The sequence below is a fragment of the Triticum aestivum genome, chromosome 1A (assembly GCF_018294505.1).
Source record: "Triticum aestivum cultivar Chinese Spring chromosome 1A, IWGSC CS RefSeq v2.1, whole genome shotgun sequence".
NCBI lineage: Eukaryota > Viridiplantae > Streptophyta > Magnoliopsida > Poales > Poaceae > Triticum > Triticum aestivum.
The window spans coordinates 92,370,837-92,392,655 of NC_057794.1; the positions used below are offsets into that span (position 1 = coordinate 92,370,837).

Genomic DNA, 21,819 nt, shown 5'->3' on the forward strand with positions numbered 1-21,819 from the left:
ATTTTTCGTGGCTACAAAGGCTTGCGGCGGCGGAACTTTCGATCTAGGGTTCTTTTCGGGGGTTTTGGCATTTGTAAGAATTTTTGGCATCGGTCTCACGTCAAGGAGGTGCCCGAGGGGCCCACAAGACCTCAGGGCGCGCCCCTGGCTTGTGGACTCCTCGGTCACCACCTGGTCCAGCTCTTGTGCTTCGGGGGTCTCTTTTGATCCATAAAAAATCACCATAAATTTTCAGCCCATTTCGAGAACTTTTATTTCTGCACAAAAAAACGACATCACGATAGTTCTGCTGAAAACGGCGTCAGTCCAGGTTAGTTCTAACCAAATCATACCAAAATCATATAAAATTGTTGTAAACATGGCATGAATACTTCATAAATTATAGATACGTTGGAGACGTATCAGCCGCCGCCCCACGGTTCTTCTCCCGACTGCACCAACCCTCGTCATCGCTGCGTCGCCCCTTCGAGCCGTGGTGCCGCGGCCCGTGGTCCACCACCGCCCCGAGGCCGTCCGCTCTAGGCCGTCCCCGTGGCTGCACTGACCCTCGCGCCACCGATGCGTCGCCCCGTCAGGCCGTAGCGAGTGTGGCACATGGTCCACGTCGCCGTCCCGAGACCATTCCCCCGGTTGCACCGACTCGGATTTCATCGCTGCGCCGCCCATCCGGGTCATAGCGCCGCGGCCCGTGGTCCCCACCGCAGCCCGGACCTGCCCGCCGCGTCGCCCCTTCGGGCTGTAGCGTCGCAATCCCGCAGTCCACTCCGCCGTTCCTGCGCGTCAACCTCCCGTGGTATGCGTTGTGCCGTCTTCCTCGGCACGGGAACACCACCGTCCGCGCTGGTGTTCGTCACGCTGTCGGGCTCCTCATCTACTTCGAGCATCGTCGTCGTGCTCCTTACCAAGCCGCCGCCCGTCCACCCCCTTCATCTTTGTCCAGCACCAGTCCGTCGCCAGCGACACCGTCATCTACCCCGCCAGCTTCATCTACGCCGAGCACTGTTGGTGACATCGGCCCCGCGCCGATTGGCGCTGGAACCGTTGTTGAGTCCTTCTCTGCTGGCCTCTCCAACTTCTCTGACATGGTGTACAGCTCGTGCAGGTCCCAGTCTACGCATGCCCGGTGCTGGCAACACCGATGCGTGCCTTCGTCCACGATATGTCGCCAAGCCTGGCAAGCCTAGAGCGGCGCTTCGTCAACTTTGTCTTCATCCGTCTATGCATGCCGGTACTGGCAACCCCGATGTGTGCCTTCATCCATGATGTGTCCCTGGGCCTGGCAAGCCTGGAGCGGCGCTTCGTCAACTTCGTATTCGTTCGTCTATGCATGCTCGGTGCTGGCAACACCGATGTGTGCCTTTGTCCATGATGTGTCCCTGAGCTTGGCAAACCCGCCGTGCCACGTCGTCAACAACGTCTTCTTCCCGACGCACCACTACTTCGACACCACTGCGCGCATGACTAACTCAGCGCCTCCTTGCGCCCGCGGCTCCACGGTGACTTCCTCGACACCAGCCACCCCGACTCGACATCGACCACGACATTCTTTGCACGGCTACACCACCCTACGCTCTCGGCTACCTCGACAAACGGCACAAAAGGCTACCGCCTTGCTTGAGCAACCTCGTCGGTTTTCACTCCAGCCACGACTTCCGCGATGCATCGACTGTTACGACTCTGGGGGAGGGGGTGTCCGTCGGCTTGCCTTCGGATTCTTCTCCAGTCTCTCCGTCTGCGTCGCTACCGTTGTGACTGCGGGGGGATGTTGAGTATATGATTATTAGGAAGTATAGGATAGACTAGGATTTTGTCCTGCCTTGTCTTGTACTTCAAGTTTATCATTTTGTACTCCTATATATATATGCCCATGAGGATCAAGCAATACAATCAACGATTCCACCAATCCCTCTCCATCCTTCTAACATTTCGCAATCTAGCCCCCAAAGTCACACCAAACCATTTGTAGCGGCTTATACACACAGTGGAGCCGAACCAAACGCAGATTTCAAACACTTAAAATCGTTTGGAGTACCCCATACACACAGTGAGTGAAGCCAAACAATTTGACTTCATTAAGTGTAGGAATCACTTGGAACGGTTTGGCGTGACTTCCAGGACCAGATTCAGAAATAAATTTTGAATGGGATCAATGAAATAATTAATTAAGGTCAAGAAAGGGTCATTTAGTATATAACCAATACCAACTGCTGCTAAAGAAAGTCACCCACCAATCCCACAACTGGTAAATAAAAGACGTTGCCGGTGAAGGATCGAGCCACACAGCTCAGAGTCACATGCCACGTGATCCACAAAACGCGGTGACAAGCCAGCAAGCGCATGCATGCACCGGCCCTACTACGTACGCAAAACCCTAGCTAGCCATCTACCTTGGCCCTAGCCAATCAATCACTCAACAGCAAGCCCAGCCCGGCCCGGCTTGGCCCGGCCCTGCCTGTCTCCCTCCAAAGCCCTATAAAAGGCACCCCTTCTCCCCAGTGTATCAGTGTGCCTTGAGCTCATCGATCGTTCACTAGCTACACACACATCACGTAGTCAGGCTAAGCTAGGAAGAAGCACTCGCCCTCGGCGAGCATGGCGGCGGCCGGATCAGCTGCTGCTGGTCGTCCCAAGTTGGGGGAGGAGAAGCTGATCATCCGACCGGAGAAGGTGCGGTTCATCGACATCCTGTCCCTGCTGATCCTGCGCCGGCCCATCACCAGCTATGCCTTCGTCGACGCCGGCGACCAGACGACCCGCGACGTCGGCATCACGCCAGGCGACATCTTCGTCACGCTCACCGAGATCATCCAGAAGGCCCTCGCTGCTGCCTACTACCCGGCAAAGATAATCGGGGCCATCGTCGAGCTCCTCCTCAACTTCTTCGCCCTCAACGGAGGCCTGCTCGGCATCATATGGAACATCATCAGATGTACGTATTCACAGTATATCATATGACCATCTTGACCCTAATTAACTCATGCACTATCAACTTGAAATGGGAGCTAACACAAATTGAGACGAATATATGTACATGTGCACGACGCCAAGCTGATGATCAATTCCAGTTTAGCTCAACTTGATTTAATTTGAGTCACAAAATAAATTTACTATGTACAAACGTGTAGCGTGTTTAACTATAATCAAGTAAATGAGTAAAGGACCAACAAATTGACGACATGGATATATAAAGGTATGGAACCATGTGTAATGACTGCATGTGGTAAGTTTATCTACATGGACGACCCAGAACGACACCATGTATGATCCTCTCTCTCTCTCTCTCTCTCTCTCTCTCTCTCTCTCTCTCTCTCTGTGTGTGTGTGTGTGTGTGTGTGTGTGTGTGTGTGTGAGTGCATGGCTATTTTTCTAAATATTTTTTCTGTCTTACTATGTGCCATTCTCCATGCAAGTTGTTTCACATATTTCCTTCACACGTAATATTTTTATGTTTTGTTGTCAAATTAACTAAAGTTCGCCGTATTCTCACTATTTCTCCTTCTTCTTCTTCTTATATTTGTCTTGTGTGTGTGTGTGTGTGTGTGAGGTTTTTCTTTATGGTTGTTTCCAAGTGCTAGAGTGTTAATTTAATCAAGTTTAAGTACACATATGTGCTAAATCCTTACAACAACACATAAAACACACATATATAAATGTGAGTTCATATTTACCTTTTCTTTATGGGAAGAAGTCAGATTTATGTGACTTTTAACTGTTGATATATAACAAAAAAATGAATATATATCTTCACAATTCGGAAGATTAAATCATCCAGTATCCTCAACGTAACGATAGAACTTGCATTTGAAGACTGTGTCCATGTGTAAAAGTCATGCATGTGGAGGGTTTGTAAGCAAATGACACACCATCAACTCGTATTTTTTATTTGTTCCCAAGTGTCATGTCTGTTTTTCCTTTCTTTCGTATGACCAAGTTACTGTCCTAATCAACGCATGCCACATATAATATATGCATATTAATTGCCATGCATATTTCCACCATAGAAAACACTTAAGTCAGGATATGTATGCATGAGTACGTAGGAGTACAGTTGGTTAATGAAGCAGCTCGCCTGTACAACAAATTTTGCTAGTAGCATTTAGCAGCTGAACGTATCAGTACCTAACATGAATTGATAGCTCGTACTAGTCATTAAATCAAATGGAGCACGCATGCATGATAGCAACACCTGATCTGAATTGAATGCGTGTGGAATGGATGTAACGCATGACTTGATGCGCGCACTCCACATGCAGTTAAGCTGGTGATCCCGCGCCGGGAGGCGGCCAACTTCCGGACGATGATCGGGATGATCGACGGGAGGACAGAGCTGAAGCCGGCACCAGCAGCATCTGTCGGCGACATGCGGCAGCTGCAGGTGCTCGACGTTGTGGTCTCCGGCGAGGTGGCGGACCTTGAGAGCGGCGGGTACGTGACGGCTGGGACGCCCCTCGTCCTGCGCCAGTACCTCATCCTCGAGATCACAGTCATGGCGGCCAAGATCGCGTACGAGAACGCCGCCTTCGTCAAGAACGTGGTCAACAACGTGTGGAAGGTAACTAAAATTACACACATAAAATGATCAACAAAATTCTTTTCCTAAAAATATACTTACTCTACGTGCAGCAACGTAACTGCATACATTCTGATTATTAAAGGAAAAAACATTTAGAGACAAGTGAAATACAAGTGGACAGATCAAATGATCTAATGCGTTTTTCGAAGAAAAAAATGATCTAATGCGTACAAGTTGGACTATATGTATGCATGAGAACAGGACGGCAGCTAACACTGCTCAACGGTAGCAAGGACATCAATCATTTTGGGACAAACATATACACATGCGGGGCTTTAATTTTTCTATGCCAATCTGCATGCATGAATCGATGCGCGGAGACAAGTGTCTGTACAAAAATATATAGACATGTGGTTATTTTAGATCTGTTTTCCTATTGTGCAAAGTTATCATAGATCTGCTGACTCGTGCACAACTATGCACGGCCCCCAACGTCGGTGAATACAGGATGGATTTTCACGTAGCACATATAATTGTTTTCTAAAATGCTAAATTAACTGGAGATTGGATTACTAACTACCCCCAACCACCCCACCAAACCAAATCCCACACCAAGAAAATTTCACTGTGACTGCCCTGAATTTCACCGTAGGCCTCCACTGATATACGTGGACAAACTAGTAGAGATTTTCTTTCCCAACTGCATAATAATATTTCCTTCTAAGCCATGTAATCTTACATGTATATTAGCAGACATTTTAAAGAAGTTCGAATGATAACCAAGGAGCATTATATTTATATATCTAATTAGTAAGCTAATATATGTGCGCGGTAATTTGCAGTTCAATTTCGTGGGGTTCTACAACGGCTGGAACAGTAAGTATCAAAGCTAGCACGAATTAATCAAGAGATCGAGATGGTTAAACTACTTGGATCACCGAGAGAATTGCTAGTATTAATCTGTACGTATCTGCAGAGTTTCTCAAGGAGGACACGACACAGGCGTTCGTTTTCACAGATCGGGCCAAGGATGCGAGCGTGGTCGTGGTGGCGTTCCGTGGCACGGAGCCATTCAACATGCAGGACTGGTCGACAGACGTGAACCTGTCATGGCTGGGCATGGGCGCCATGGGCCACGTCCACGCCGGCTTCCTCAAGGCGTTGGGTCTCCAGGAGGAGGACGGCAAGGACACCAACCGCGCCTTCCCCAAGGACGCCCCCAACGGCGCCGCCCCCATCGGCAAGCACATCGCCTACTACAAGCTCCGCGAGGTGATCCGCGACCAGCTCAAGGCGCACCCGCAGGCGCGGCTCGTCATCACCGGCCACAGCCTGGGCGGCGCGCTCGCCGCCGTCTTCCCGGCGCTGCTGGCGCTGCACGGGGAGACGGAGATCCTGGGCAGGCTCGGCACCGTGCAGACCTACGGGCAGCCGCGCGTGGGCGACGCCACCTTCGTCAGCTTCTTCCGGGCCGAGGTGGAGAAGGCGACGGCCTTCTACCGCGTGGTGTACCGCTACGACGTGGTGCCGCGGGTGCCGTTCGACGCGCCGCCCGTGGCGGAGTTCACCCACGGCGGCTCCTGCGTGTACTACGACGGGTGGTACGACGGGAAGGTGCTCCCCGGCGACGCGCCCAACCCCAACTACTTCGACCCGCGATACCTGCTGTCCATGTACGGCAACGCGCTGGGGGACCTGCTCAAGGGGGCCTTCCTCTGGACGAGGGCCGGCAAGGACTACCGCGAGGGCCCCGTCTCCCTGCTCTACCGCGCCTCCGGCCTGCTCGTCCCCGGCCTCGCCTCCCACAGCCCGCGCGACTACGTCAACGCCGTCCGCCTCGGCCGTATCGCGCCCAAGTCACTCCTCTAAAAGTCTAACTCAGACCCACTGTGTGTGTACGACCACAAGAGAGAGAATTGGTGATGAATAAGTTGTTGTTTCGGTTGTGTCGTGTCGTGTCGTGTCGTATCGTGTGTGTGCTATATTAAGCCTAGTACGCTTACGTGTTCCCCTGTGTGCATGCCTGCCGCTCTGTCTCGGCAATAAATCGATCCAAGGCCTTTATGAATATAATGCAATTGAAGGAGCTACTAGTTGTGGTAATTACTTTCATCAATCAACCGTATAATTTGTCTTCAAGTGTTTCTCCTCATCATCACATAAAATTAATTTGGGTTTTTATCATTTATATGCCACCGGTTGTGTCTCACTATTCAGTTTTGCCACTAGGAATTTCAACCGCTCAAAAATGTCATCGCTTCGTTAGACACATGCTCAAAAATGTCACTATAGACACCACTATTATGATCTCAAATCTCTTTTGCCATGTTATAATGACATAAATACCTATGGACCAACATGCTAGCTCTCCCTCTACTATCTCACTACAATAAAGTGTGAGGCCTACTTGATCCCAACATCGTTCTTATTTTTCTGTCAAATTATTCGCTTGGTTACTCCTGACAAGTGGGTCCACACTTATCATTGTGAGATAGATAGAATTGATATGTGTGTCTAGGCTTATTTTTGTCATATAACATGGTCAACGGGTTTGACGTGAAAATAACAATGTCTAATGGCATTTTTGAGCAAACATCTAACCGAACTATGTCAATTTTTAGATATCTAATGATATTTTTGAGCAAACATCTCACAGGTCAATGGCATTTTTGAGTAATTGTGACTTTTAATGGCAAAAGTGAGTAGAGAGACACAACTAGTGACATAAATATATACACTGTTGTATTTTTTTCTAGAAGCACAGTACATAAATATATGCTCACATACCCTTGCTCCTATGAACACACACGTCACCCTACTCTTATAAACACATCCAAAATACATTGACATATGTGATTTGATATCAGGTGAACTGAAGATAGAATCATGCACTCATCGAAGAGGACGAAACAGAGCCATCCATGAACATGTAGTATCAATTATCAATCGATGTGCAGTTGCCAGTCGGATACGACCGATCTCATGCACTATCCCTGTCCTGATCCCCCGATCATGCATATCTTGCTACGTGCACCGTATAGGTCGCGCGCCAAATTGCATTGGTATTGACGACAATATATGTATGCACGTATGTACGTGTATGATAACCCTTTAGAATGTACTTCCTCCATCCTATAATATAAAAACGTTTTTAAAACTAATGTAGTGTCAAAAACGCTCTTATATTATTAGACGGAGGGAGTAATATGTAGCAACTCATCGTCGTTACGAGCATGGTCATATCTAGCACGTCACTGAGTTTTATTTTTTGAACACGGCACAGACACAAACACACATATAAATGTGCATACATTCATTTTTATAAATGCATGCATGCATATTCTACTTCGATAAGCATGTGATAATTAGTAAGAGAGGCCAAAGACTACAATTGTTACTGATATTTAAAGGATCAATACTGTAGCATGTCACTCTGGAGTACACTATGCTTTGGGGGTTGAATGGATGATTATCAACAATATTTATCCCTACCCGCAAAAAACCCATTTATCCCTCCATCTAAGTCTACTAAGCCCCGCTTGGAAATCTCCGCTACCAAGGAAAAGAGGTGTGCTTTGGAGAAGCTTTCTATTTTTCTTTTGGCGGTTTTGCTAAACGTTAGGTGCCTGGAATTTTTTATGGTGCCGCATTAGTCACTTTTTGCAAGCCGTAGCGCGAGGCCGAAGGCGAGGACCGCATGAGAAGCGCGGCCAATGAGCATTGCCGAAGGCATGCCATCGGTGGATATAGATGGAAGACGGTTACGATTTCTTCAAGAGTATGTCTATAATTTCTTATCCTTGCTTGAAAGCTCTTGTAAGGGTTGGTTTTATCTAACATGTATATTGATAGACCTTTCAGCAAAAAAATAACCCAACATATAACTAGAATTTAAGCACCTCGTAAATTAAAGCCGAACCTTAATTATTAAAAGTGGTCTATGAAATAATTCTTCATAAAACAGAGTGCAAAAGAGAGAATTGCCTTGCCCACCACTCTACGGCCCTAAGTTGAGGACCTACAATTCCAGGATAGATTGAATAAATGAAACAAAAATGTAAAGTACTTTCTTTTGCGGGGAGTAAAAGTACTTAGTTATACGGATTGATATTCTTGGATATAATATTAAACTGTCACATGCATATAATAATTAAAATGCTTAAACCTTAATCGTCGCAATCTGTTGGAAAGAGGGTTAGATTTTAGGGAAAGCGAATAAATTTAGGTGTTTCTAGGTGAATGGACATTTTTTTTGGCTCTTTCTTAGGTGAATGAAAACCAAATGGTTTTTTTTTTGTTGAGAATCAGATAAAAATTGGGTTTTTTTCTTAGGAAACGGCAAAAATACCCATGATTCCTACTTAACGTTTATGCGCCAGTTCCTATTATTTTTGCAACTAACGCACACCCTCCGTTCGACCTTCGGCTCGACCCATTAAACTTTTTTTCTCATTCACGCCATACATTAGCATCATTCTCTTTCCCCTACCCGTTTGGAGAACCATTTAGAAGGTTCCACAGGGTGTTTCCTGGTTTTTTTCCAGTGTTTGTTTTTCTCAATAAGTTTTTTTTCATTTTTGTTTTCTCTAAATTGCCAAGCTGTTTTCAAATTTGTGAGATTTTTCCAAAGTTTTCGATCAGTTTTCAAATTCAATATTTTTTTCAAATTTATGAACATTTTTCAAAATCACAATAATTTTTAAAATTTCTGATTTTTTAAAATTCATGAATTTGTTTTGAATTCCATTTTTTCAAAATTATGATCTTTATTCAAAACATTAATTTTTTTCAAATTCACGAGCAATTTTCAAACTCATGATCTTTTTTCAAAATTATGAACCTTTTCCCAATTCTCGAACATTTTTCAAATTCATGAAGTTTTATAAACTACAAACTTCTCTCAAATTAATGACCTTTTAAAATTCAAAAAATATTTTTCATCAATAAGAAAACATCTGAATAAAAAACCAGTGGACCAATACACGTGTATATATCACAGAGCTAGTTGTAAGTGCATAAGTAATATAGCTAGCGGTCAAAGCTAATAGGCTGCGGGCCGTGTAGAGATCATGCGAGCGCCAATGCGTTCTGGAGCGGGGGCCGTATGTCTCGCTTATACCGGGAAGAAGGGAAGCCTGAAGTCACTAATTGAGGAGGACACCTTTCAAAGATCACTTCCACCTCAGCGGGTTGCGACAAGTGGCGCTGCATGTGCACCACTGGTCGCAACCTAGGAGTTTTCTCTTTTTGCAAGACCTGTTTATTTAAAACGTCTTATCTCTTAAACCGTGCGTCCAAATCTTAAACCGTTTTTACTGTTGGATTCCTCGCGTCGAGATCTTCAAAACTAGATCCCATGTTGATAGGTTTTCACAAACTATTTTCCTGAAAAAAACCAAACGAAAAAACCGAACAAAAGAATCGTGCCTCTCATGAAAAGAAAAAATAATAAAAACATGTTTTTTTTATTTCCGAGAGGCACGGTCGTGTCTCTCAGGTAAGCAAAACCGTGCCTCTCGTGGAAGAAAAAAAAGAAAAAAAAATCATTCATGCCTCTCGCAGAAGCAAAACCGTGCCTCTCACGAAAAAAAACGTGTTTTTTGTTTTTGAAAAGCGTGCCTCTCGCGGAAGCAAAACCATGCCTCTCGCGAAAACAAAACCGTGCCTCCAGCAGAAGGAAAAAACATGTTTTTTTATTCCGAGAGGCACGACCATGTTTCTTGCCAAAGCAAATCCGTGCTTCTCGTGGAAACAAAATCGTACATCTTGTGGAAGCAAAAAAACATGTTTATTTGTGCCAAAAAAAGTTAGATTTTTTTCAAAAGCTAAGTAAGACCGGTGGAAAGCCAAAAGGCCAAACAAACCGAAAAATGTCTAAAAAGCCGAAAACGCATGCGAAAGAAAAACAAAATCCGAAGGGACCGCCCAGAGAGCGACACGTGGCGGCGGTTGAGAGCACGCCAGGTGGCACGCTCGCAGCCCACCCCCAAGTTATCGCTGGGAGGCTCTCACGGGAATGCTCGTCAAGCAGTTGCTCCCAGGGAAAGGAAGAAGGTTCTTAGAGTTTATGGACAACTGAGTGCTTCTATCGTGAGTCCTGATGGAGTTCCAATGGGGCTTTGGACCTTTAATCAGGCATTAGCACGCCGAGAGCTGATGAGGATGATAGTGTTGCATGAATTGGCATTCTCATTGGTGGAGTATGGTGGATTTAGAAGATTTGTCTCTAGTCTAAATCTCAGCTTCAAGATGATATGTAGAAAAACAGTGAAGGAGGACTGCATGAAAGCATTCAAGGAAGAGAAGAGAATTCTGCAAAGGATGTTCCAAAACTCCAAATCCAAGATTTCTTTGACCACGGACCTGTGGACATCAAATCAGACAGTGGGGTACATTTGCATCATAGCTCACTTCATTGATGGGGAGTGGAAGCAGCAGAAGAGGATAGTTAAATTTGCCGCTATGGAGACGCCGCACACATGAGCTGCAATGTTCAACATCATGGTGAATTTCATAAGAGAGTGGAACATTGGAGATAATCTCTTTGCTGTGACGCTAGACAATGCATCGAATAATGGTGCAATGATGAAGCTATTGAAGGCACATCTCCTGCTTAAGAAGATGTTACCTGGTGGTGGCAAGTTGTTTCACCAATGTTGTGCCGCCCATGTCATAAATCTGACATGTCAAGCAGGATTGAACTTCCTTGGTCCAGTGATCAACATGATACGTGAAACTGTGAAATACATTCGAAGCTCACCAAGTCGAAAGGAAAAATTTCAAGAAATCGTTGAGCAACATGGTGTATCATGTGGGAGAACTCCAAGTCTTGATGTTCCAACTCGCTGGAACTCAACCTACATGATGATTGATATAGGAAAAGAGTATCGCGGAGTGTTTGACTCTTTGGCCATTCAAGATAAACAATATACCTTCAAGCCATCTTTTGAGGATTGGGAAAATGCCGAATATGTTTGCAGGCTACTGAAGGTATTTTATGAAGCCACTAATGTGATATCCGGCACAAAATATCCAACTGCTAACTTGTATTTCCATGAAACGTGTAAAGTGAAGCTGACCTTAGAGCAACAACATTATGAAGAGGATTCTGAGATGGGCACAACGGTCAAATATATGAAGAGAAAATTCAGAAGGTATTGGAAGATGACATGGTTGAGCCTTTGTATTCCAGTGATTTTGGACCCACAATTCAAGTTAAAATATATTGAGTTCCGATTTGGCCTAGAGTTTGGGAACGAAGCTGCAACAATGATTGCTAAAATAAAAAATGTGTTCCAGGGTTGTTCAATGAATACCTCCAATTGAATGACAATGGATCAGATCCCATGTCACAAGGAGGTGGTGATGGCATGGTTGTAAGTGGTGAAGATCCTATGGATGATTGGGACCAACATGTCGCCCTCACTGTTTAATCAACAAATTTGGATTCTACCGAACTTGATTCGTACTTGTCAAAGGTACCCATCCGTCGAAGTGATCAATTCAATATCCTTGCATGGTGGCAGACGAACTCAGGTGAATACCCAACGCTAAGTCGCATGGCAGCAGATATCTTGGCGGCTCCTGCCTCTGCGGTGGCATCTGAGCCCGCCTTCAGCACAGGGAAGAGAGTCCTATCAGATTTTCAAAGTCGAATGACCGCAACGACACTTGAAGCTCTTGTTTGCTTACAAGATTGGATAAGGACAAACGGTAAAGCCATACGACACAAGTTTCTTCTTTGTTTCTTGTTAATGCTTCAAGTTTACAAGTTTCTTCTTTTTTTTCTGCATCTAATACTCAACGTAGCTTGGGTTCAGTTCATGACATTATAATGGACTTACAAGGTATGAGAAACCTTCTGATGTATATAGTGCCATGTATATGAAAGTACACTTAAAGTATGAAGTCTGCTTTTTAATGAGGGATTTCATATCTATAGTTTATTCCAGGGAACTATTTGCAAGATGCAGCCCAAACATGTAGATGAATATATAGAGTGCTTTACACACAGAACTAGTGCTTTTTGTTTTTGGTTTCCCCAAGTTATACTTGATCTCTAATATATATATCTTTTTTCTATCAGATATGAATGTGTAGTTCAGATTCATTTTTTTCATCACCAAACTGTATTAAAAATATGCATTACTAACTAAAGTAACTTGATTAGAATATGTTGCGGAGTGGATGATGAGTAGTGTATAATGGATATTTAGAAGTGTATTTTCTTGCAAACCTGATCATGAATTGGTTTTCTGGAACACGCCTTTGCTACAAATAATATTCCACTGTTCACAAATATATTATTTAGTTTTTTAGGGATAAATATACTATTTAGTTGATGTGCACAGAATCACTCTTGTAACATTTCTTTGTAAATATAGATATCGAGGACTGATGCTTGTTGGAGCAATTGATGTTAAACCTCAAGCAGATGGTGAAGCAAAGATATGTTAGCTTTCTCTATAACCTACTGGATGTGAAAAGTTTAGCATGTTGAACCTGTAATATTTTGATCTTGTCTGAGTCTGTTGGATTGAGGTCATTAGCTTGACGTTCTTTGAAACTTGTAATCTTTTGATCTTGTTCGAATCTATTGGATTGAGGTCTTTTGCTTGATGCTCTTTGAAACATGTAATCTCATGATCTCGCCATTTTACTAAATGTGAAAAGGTTAGACCTTTCATTTTACTGTATTGTGTACACGTTTGCTGACATGTCTAATCTTTTGGGGACTTATTAGTAATTTGGCGAGGCCACAATTGTTGGACTGTGCAAACATTTGGTTCAAAAAATCTATAATCCTCTGGGTTGTGTAAAGATTTGCTAAATTCTGGGTCGGCCTCATGTACACAATGGGTCAATGGGGCCACAAAATTCTGATGAAATGGGTCGGCCCGTGGCCTCACATATTGACCTTGGGACCACGGGGCTGGGGCCAGGGCCGGGTCGGCCCATTCCCATTTTGACTCTTGGTCTAGCTTATCTGGGTCATGATGGAATAAAGGTTCCATTTTCTTGTAGCATGGCTACATGTTCTTCTCAAATATTGTTATGATATCATTTTGTGTTGTGTCCATTCGAGAGAGACCTGACTTGGTTGTTACAAGTCGAGGTAACTTGACATGCTCAAGGGACACGTGGAGCCGGTTGTCGAGCTGAAGGCGCTCTACAACTAGACAATCCAGCGGTCCGTACATGGTGTCATGTCTAGGCTCCAATGACTGCCTCTTTGGCTACAACTACTAAGGTAAGTCCCTGGACTCTCCTTCCTTCCATGTTTGCTTTGGGAACTAACTTTCGATCTATGTTGTGTGCTCTGCTCTGAGGCGATGATATAGTGCTTATGGTTGATATAGTGCTTATGGTTGCAAGTGCCTATGGTACTATGTTGTTAATGTTTCCATGCTCAGGTTTAGTGATATGCTCCCTGTTTAATGATCATGGCTTTGGTTTGTGGATGGTTATGCTTGGATTAACTGGATGTCATGGTTAAGCTTATTGATATGTGATATGTCTCCAACGTATCTATAATTTTTGATTGTTCCATGCTATTATATTATCAACCTTGAATGTTTTATACGCATTTATATGCTATTTTATATGATTTTTGGGACTAATCTATTAACCTAGAGCCCAGTGCCAGTTTCTGTTTTTTCCTTGTTTTAGAGTATCGTAGAAAAGGAAAATCAAACGGAGTCCAATTGACCTGAAACTTCACGGAACTTATTTTTGGACCAGAAGAAGCCCACGGAGTATCGGAGATGGACCAGGAGAGTCCCGGGCTGCGCACGAGGGTGGGGGGAGCGCCCACCCTCTTGGGCGTGCCCCCCTGCCTCGTGGACAGCCCGAAGATCCACCGACGTACTTCTTCCTCCTATATATACCCATATACCCTAAAAACTTCGGGGAGCGGGATAGATCGGGAGTTCCGCCGCCAGAAGCCTCTATAGCTACCGAAAACCAATCGGGACCCTGTTCCGGCACCCTGCCGGAGGGGGAATCCCTCGCTGGTGGCCATCCTCATCATCCGGGCGCTCTCCATGACGAGGAAGGAGTAGTTCACCCTCGGGGCTGAGGGTATGTACCAGTAGTGATGTGTTTGATCTCTCTCTCGTGTTCTTGAGTCGGTACGATCTTGATGTATCGCGAGCTTTGCTATTATAGTTGGATCTTATGATGTTTCTCCCCCTCTACTCTCTTGTAATCGATTGAGCTTTCCCTTTGAAGTTATCTTATCGGATTGAGTCTTTAAGGATTTGAGAACACTTGATGTATGTCTTGCGTGGGATACCCGTGGTGACAATGGGGTATTCTATTGATCCACTTGATGTATGTTTTGGTGATCAACTTGCGGGTTGCACCCATGAACCTATGCATAGGGGTTGGCACACGTTTTCGTCTTGACTCTCCGGTAGAAACTTTGGGGCACTCTGAAGTTCTTTGTGTTGGTCGAATAGATGAATCTGAGATTGTGTGATGCATATCGTATAATCATACCCACAGATACTTGAGGTGACATTGGAGTACCTAGGTGACATTAGGGTTTTTGATTTGTGTCTTAAGGTGTTATTCTAGTACGAACTCTATGATAGATTGAATGGAAAGAATAGCTTCGTGTTATTTTACTACGGACTCTTGAATAGATGGATCAGAAAGAATAACTTTGAGGTGGTTTCATACCCTACCATAATCTCTTCGTTTGTTCTCCGCTATTAGTGACTTTGGAGTGACTCTTGGTTTCATGTTGAGCGATAGTTATATGATCAAATTATGTTATTATTGTTGGAGAACTTGCACTAGTGAAAGTATGAACCCTAGGCCTTGTTTCAATGCATTGCAATACCGTTTGTGCTCACTTTTATCATTAGTTACCATGCTGTTTTTATATTTTCAGATTACAAAAACCATTATCTACTATCCATATTGCACTTGTATCACCATCTCTTCGCCGAACTAGTGCACCTATACAATTTACCATTGTACTGGGTGTGTTGGGGACACAAGAGACTCTTTGTTATTTGGTTGCAGGGTTGTTTGAGAGAGACCATGTTCATCCTACGCCTCCCACGGATTGATAAACCTTAGGTCATCCACTTGAGGGAAATTTGCTACTGTCCTACAAACCTCTGCACTTGGAGGCCCAACAACATCTACAAGAAGGTTGTGTAGTAGACATCAAGCTCTTTTCTGGCACTGTTGCCGGGGAGGTTAGCGCTTGAAGGTATATCTTTAGATCTTGCAATCGAATCTTTTTGTTTCTTGTTTTAGCACTAGTTTAGTTTATAAAATAAAACTACAAAAAATATGGATTTGAGTTTGCCTCATACACTTCAACTTTTTAATATCTTTCGTGAGTATCATGGAAAGGTTTGTGCTCAAGTGCTAGAAGAAAAATGCATTAGAATGTTTGGCACTAAATATTTGAATGATGTGCATGATTACAATGTTGTTAGTATGAATCCCTTGAATATTCATGATGCTAATGGTATGCAAAGCCACAAGCTTGGGGAAGATATGTTTGATGAAGATGATATTTTTTGTCCCCCAAGTTTTGATGAGCAAATTTATTATGATGAAAGCCTCCTATTTATGATGATTATATTGATGAAAGTGGATTTGGAGAGGTCATGACTTTATTTAGTGATGAATCCACTATTTTGGAAGAGGTTCCAATTGATTATGAGAACAAAGTTTTTATCTATGATGATTATTGTGATGACACGTATGCTATAAAGAATAATGATAACCATGAAACTTGTCATCATGATTTTAGTTTTCAATTGGATTATGCTTCACACGATAGTTATTTTGTTGAGTTTGCTCCCACTTCTATTCATGAGAAGAAATTTGCTTATGTGGAGAGTAATAAAATTTCTATGCTTGTAGATCATGAAGATCATGAAAAGAATAGAATTTTGCTTGTGTGGAGAGTAATAAAATTTCTATGCTTGTAGATCATGAAAAGAATAGAAATTTTATCAAGTTTAACGCCCCTAGCTAGGCATGATGATAATATCAAGTTTCCTCACAAGTATAACCAGCACCTAAAGCATTCTTTTCATGATCTACAAGCATAGAAATTTTATTACTCTCCACACAAGCAAAATTCTTCTCATGAATAATAGTGGGAGCAAACTCAACAAAATAATTATCATGTGAGGCATAATCCAATAGAAAATTAAAATCATGATGACAAGTTTCATGGATATCATTATTCTTTATAGCATACAAGTCATCAAAATAATCATCATAGATAGCAACTTTGTTCTCATAATCAATTGGAACCTCTTCCAAAATAGTGGATTCATCACAAAATAAAGTCATGACCTCTCCAAATCCACTTTCATCAATATAATCATCATAAATAGGAGGCATGCTTTCATCATAATAAATTTGCTCATCAAAACTTGGGGGACAAAAAATATCATCTTCATCAAACATAGCTTCCCCAAGCTTGTGGCTTTGCATATCATTAGCATCATGGATATTCAAGGAATTCATACTAACAACATTGCAATCATGCTCATCATTCAAAGATTTAGTGCCAAACATTTTAATGCATTCTTCTTCTAACACTTTGGCACAGTTTTCCTTTCCATCATACTCACAAAAGATATTAAAAAGATGAAGTGTATGAGGAAAACTCAATTCCATATTTTTTTTGTAGTTTTCCTTTATAAACTAAAGTAGTGCTAAAACAAGAAACAAAAAAATTTGATTGCAAGATCTAAAGATATACCTTCAAGCGCTAACCTCCCCGGCAACGGCGCCAGAAAAGAGCTTGATGTCTACTACACAACCTTCTTCTTGTAGACGTTGTTGGGCCTCCAAGTGCAGAGGTTTGTAGGACAGTAGCAAATTTCCCTCAAGTGGATGACCTAAGGTTTATCAATCCGTGGGAGGCGTAGGATGAAGATGGTCTCTCTCAAACAACCCTGCAACCAAATAACAAAGAGTCTCTTGTGTCCCCAACACACCCAATACAATGGTAAATTGTATAGGTGCACTAGTTCGGCGAAGATATGGTGATACAAGTGCAATATGGATGGTAGATATAGATTTTTGTAATCTGAAAATATAAAAACAGCAAGGTATCAAGTGATAAAAGTGAGCACAAACGGTATTGCAATGCTAGGAAACAAGGCCTAGGGTTCACACTTTCACTAGTGCAAGTTCTCTCAACAATAATAACACAATTGGATCATATAACTATCCCTCAACATGCAACAAAGAGTCACTCCAAAGTCACTAATAGTGGAGAACAAACGAAGAGATTATGGTAGGGTACGAAACCACCTCAAAGTTATCCTTTCTGATCGACCTATTCAAGAGTCCGTAGTAAAATAACATGAAGCTATTCTTTCCGTTCAATCTATCATAAAGTTCATACTAGAATAACACCTTAAGACACAAATCAACCAAAACCCTAATGTCACCTAGATACTCCAATGTCACCTAGATACTCCAATGTCACCTCAAGTATCCGTGGGTATGATTATACGATATGCATCACACAATCTCAGATTCATCTATTCAAACCAACACAAAGTACTTCAAAGAGTGCCCCAAAGATTCTACCAGAGAGTCAAGACAAAAACGTGTGCCAACCCCTATGCATAGGTTCATGGGCGGAACCCGCAAGTTGATCACCAAAACATACATCAAGTGGATCAATAGAATACCCCATTGTCACCACGGGTATCCCACGCAAGACATACATCAAGTGTTCTCAAATCCTTAAAGACTCAATCCGATTAGATAACTTCAAAGGGAAAACTCAATCCATTACAAGAGAGTAGAGGGGGAGAAACATCATAAGATCCAACTAGAATAGCAAAGCTCGCGATACATCAAGATCGTATCACCTCAAGAACACGAGAGAGAAAGATCAAACACATAGCTACTAGTACATACCCTCAGCCCCGAGGGTGGTCTACTGCCTCCTCATCATGGAGAGTGCCGGGATGATGAAGATGGCCACCGAAGAGGGATTCCCCCTCCGGCAGGGTGCCGGAATGGGTCTAGATTGGTTTTCGGTGGCTACGGAGGCTTCTGGCAGCGGAACTCCCGATCTATTGTGCTCCCCGAAGTTTTTAGGGTATATGGTTAGATATAGGAGGAAGAAGTACGTTGATGGATCTCCGGGCTGTCCACGATGCAGGGGGCGCGCCCAGGGGGTGGGCGCGTCCCCCACCCTCGTGGGCAGCCGGGGACTCTCCTGGTCCATCTCCGATACTCCGTGGGCTTCTTCTGGTCCAAAAATAAGTTCTGTGAAGTTTCAGGTCAATTGGACTCCGTTTGATTTTCCTTTTCTGCGATACTCTAAAACAAGGAAATAACAAAAACTGGCACTGGGCTCTGGGTTAAAAGGTTAGTCCCAAAAATAATATAAAAGTGTATAATAAAGCCCATAAACATCCAAAACAGATAATATAATAGCATGGAACAATAAAAAATTATAGATACGTTGGAGACGTGCCAAGTTCTTTATGACTAATGTTGAGTCCATGGATTATACGCACTCTCACCCTTCCACCATTGCTAGCCTCTCTAGTACCGCACAACTTTCGCCGGTACCATAAATCCACCATATACCTTCCTCAAGACAGCCACCATACCTACCTATTATGGCATTTCCATAGCCATTTCGAGATATATTGTCATGCAACTCTCCACCGTTCCGTTTATTATGACATGCTCCATCATTGTCATATTGCTATGCATGATCATGTAGTTGACATTGTATTTGTGGCAAAGCCACCATTCATAATTCTTTCATACATGTCACTCATGAGTCACTGCATATCCCAGTACACCGCCGGAGGCATTCATATAGAGTCATATCTTGTTCTAAGTATCGAGTTGTAATTCTTGAGTTGTAAGTAAATAAAAGTGTGATGATCATCATTATTAGAGCATTGTCCCAGTGAGTAAAGGATGATGGAGACTATGATTCCCACAGAAGTCGGGATGAGACTCCGGACAAAAAAAAAGAGAAAGGCCATAAAAAAGAGAAGGCCCAAAAAAGAGAGAAAAAGAGAGAAGGGGCAATGCTATTATCCTTTTACCACACTTGTGCTTCAAAGTAGCACCATGATCTTCATGATAGAAAGTCTCCTATGTTGTCACTTTCATATAATAGTGGGAATTTTACATTATAGAACTTGGCTTGTATATTCCAATGATGGGCTTCCTCAAAATGCCCTAGGTCTTCGTGAGCAAGCAAGTTGGATGCACACCCACTTAGTTTCTTTTTGAGCTTTCATACACTTATAGCTCTAGTGCATCCGTTGCATGGCAATCCTACTCACTCACATTTATATCTATTGATGGCCATATCCATAGCCCGTTGATACGCCTGGTTGATGTGAGACTATCTTCTCCCTTTTTGTCTTCTCCACAACCACCATTCTATTCCATATATAGTGCTATGTCCATGGCTCACGCTCATGTATTGCGTGAAGATTGAAAAAGTTTGAGAACATCAAAAGTATGAAACAATTGCTTGGCTTGTCATCGGGGCTGTGCATGATTTAAATATTTTGTGTGGTGAAGATAGTATTGGGGAACGTTGCAGAAAACAAAAATTTTCCTACGGTTTCACCAAGATCGATCTAGGAGTTCATCTAGCAACGAGTGATTAGATGCATCTACGTACCTTGCAGATCGCGAGCGGAAGCGTTCAAAGAACGGGGATGAGGGAGTCGTACTCGACGTGATTCGAATCACCGAAGATCCTAGCACCGAACGGACGGCACCTTCGCGTTCAACACACGTACGGAACAGCCACGTCTCCTCCTTCTTGATCCAGCAAGGGGGGAGGAGAGGTTGAGGGAGATGGCTCCAGCAGCAGCACAAAGGCGTGGTGATGATGGAGCTGCAGTACTCCGGCAGGGCTTCGCTAAGCACTATGGAGGAGGAGGATGTGTTGGAGAGGGAGAGGGGGGCACCAAAGGCTAAGGTAAGAAGTCCTCCATCTCCCCCACTATATATAGGAGGGCCAAAGGGGGGGGGCGCCGGCCCTAGGAGATCTAATCTCCTAGGGGGTGCGGCCAAGGGGAGGAATCCCTCCTCCCCAAGGCACCTAGGAGGTGCCTTCCCCTCCTAGGACTCTTCCTCCTTGAAACCCTAGGCGCATGGGCCTCTTGGGGCTGGTGCCCTTGGACCATGTAGGCCAAGGTGCACCCCCTACAGCCCATGCGGCCCCCCGGGACAGGTGGCCCCACCCGGTGGACCCCCGGGACCCTTCCGGTGGTCCCGGCACAATACCGATGACCCCGAAACTTGTCCCAATGGCCGAAATAGGACTTCCCATATATAAATCTTTACCTCCGGACCATTCCGGAACTCCTCGTGACGTCCGGGATCTCATCCTGGACTCCGAACAACATTCGGATTACTGCATATACATATCCCTACAACCCTAGCGTCACCGAACCTTAAGTGTGTAGACCCTACGGGTTCGGGAGACATGTAGACATGACCAAGATCGCTCTCCGGTCAATAACCAACAGCGGGATCTGGATACCCATGTTGGCTCCCACATGCTCCTCGATGATCTCATCGGATGAACCACGATGTCGAGGATTCAAGCAACCCCGTATACAATTCCCTTTGTCAATCGGTATGTTACTTGCCCGAGATCTGATCGTCGGTATCCCAATACCTCGTTCAATCTCGTTACCGGCAAGTCACTTTACTCGTACCGTAATGCATGATCCCGTGACCAGACACTTGGTCACTTTGAGCTCATTATGATGATGCATTACCGAGTGGGCCCAGTGATACCTCTCCGTCATACGGAGTGACAAATCCCTGTCTTGATCCGTGTCAACCCAGCAGACACTTTCGGAGATACCCGTAGTATACCTTTATAGTCACCCAGTTACGTTGTGACGTTTGGTATACCCAAAGCACTCCTACGGTATCCGGGAGTTACACGATCTCATGGTCTAAGGAAAAGATACTTTGACATTGGAAAACTCTAGCAAACGAACTATACAATCTTATGCTATGTTTAGGATTGGGTCTTGTCCATCACATCATTCTCCTAATGATGTGATCTCGTTATCAATGACATCCAATGTCCATAGTCAGGAAACCATGACTATCTGTTGATCAACGAGCTAGTCAACTAGAGGCTTACTAGGGACATGTTGGTGTCTGTTATTCACACATGTATTACGATTTGCGGATAACACAATTATAGCATGAATAAAGACAATTATCATGAATAGGAAATATAATAATAATGCTTTTATTATTGCCTCTAGGGCATATTTCCAACAGTCTCCCACTTGCAC

At 43.9% G+C, this 21,819-nt stretch overlaps 1 protein-coding gene across 1 annotated transcript; it reads left to right on the forward strand.

Moving 5' to 3' along the window:
• The first annotated feature begins 2,495 nt into the window (after positions 1 to 2,495).
• LOC123191521 (triacylglycerol lipase OBL1) lies at positions 2,496 to 6,603 on the forward strand. The gene is made up of 4 exons (XM_044604227.1): positions 2,496 to 2,929; positions 4,254 to 4,552; positions 5,356 to 5,389; positions 5,490 to 6,603. Exons 1-4 carry the CDS (start codon positions 2,593 to 2,595, stop codon positions 6,380 to 6,382), a joined length of 1,563 nt encoding a protein of 520 aa, XP_044460162.1. The 5' UTR covers positions 2,496 to 2,592; the 3' UTR covers positions 6,383 to 6,603.
• Positions 6,604 to 21,819: the final 15,216 nt, after the last annotated feature.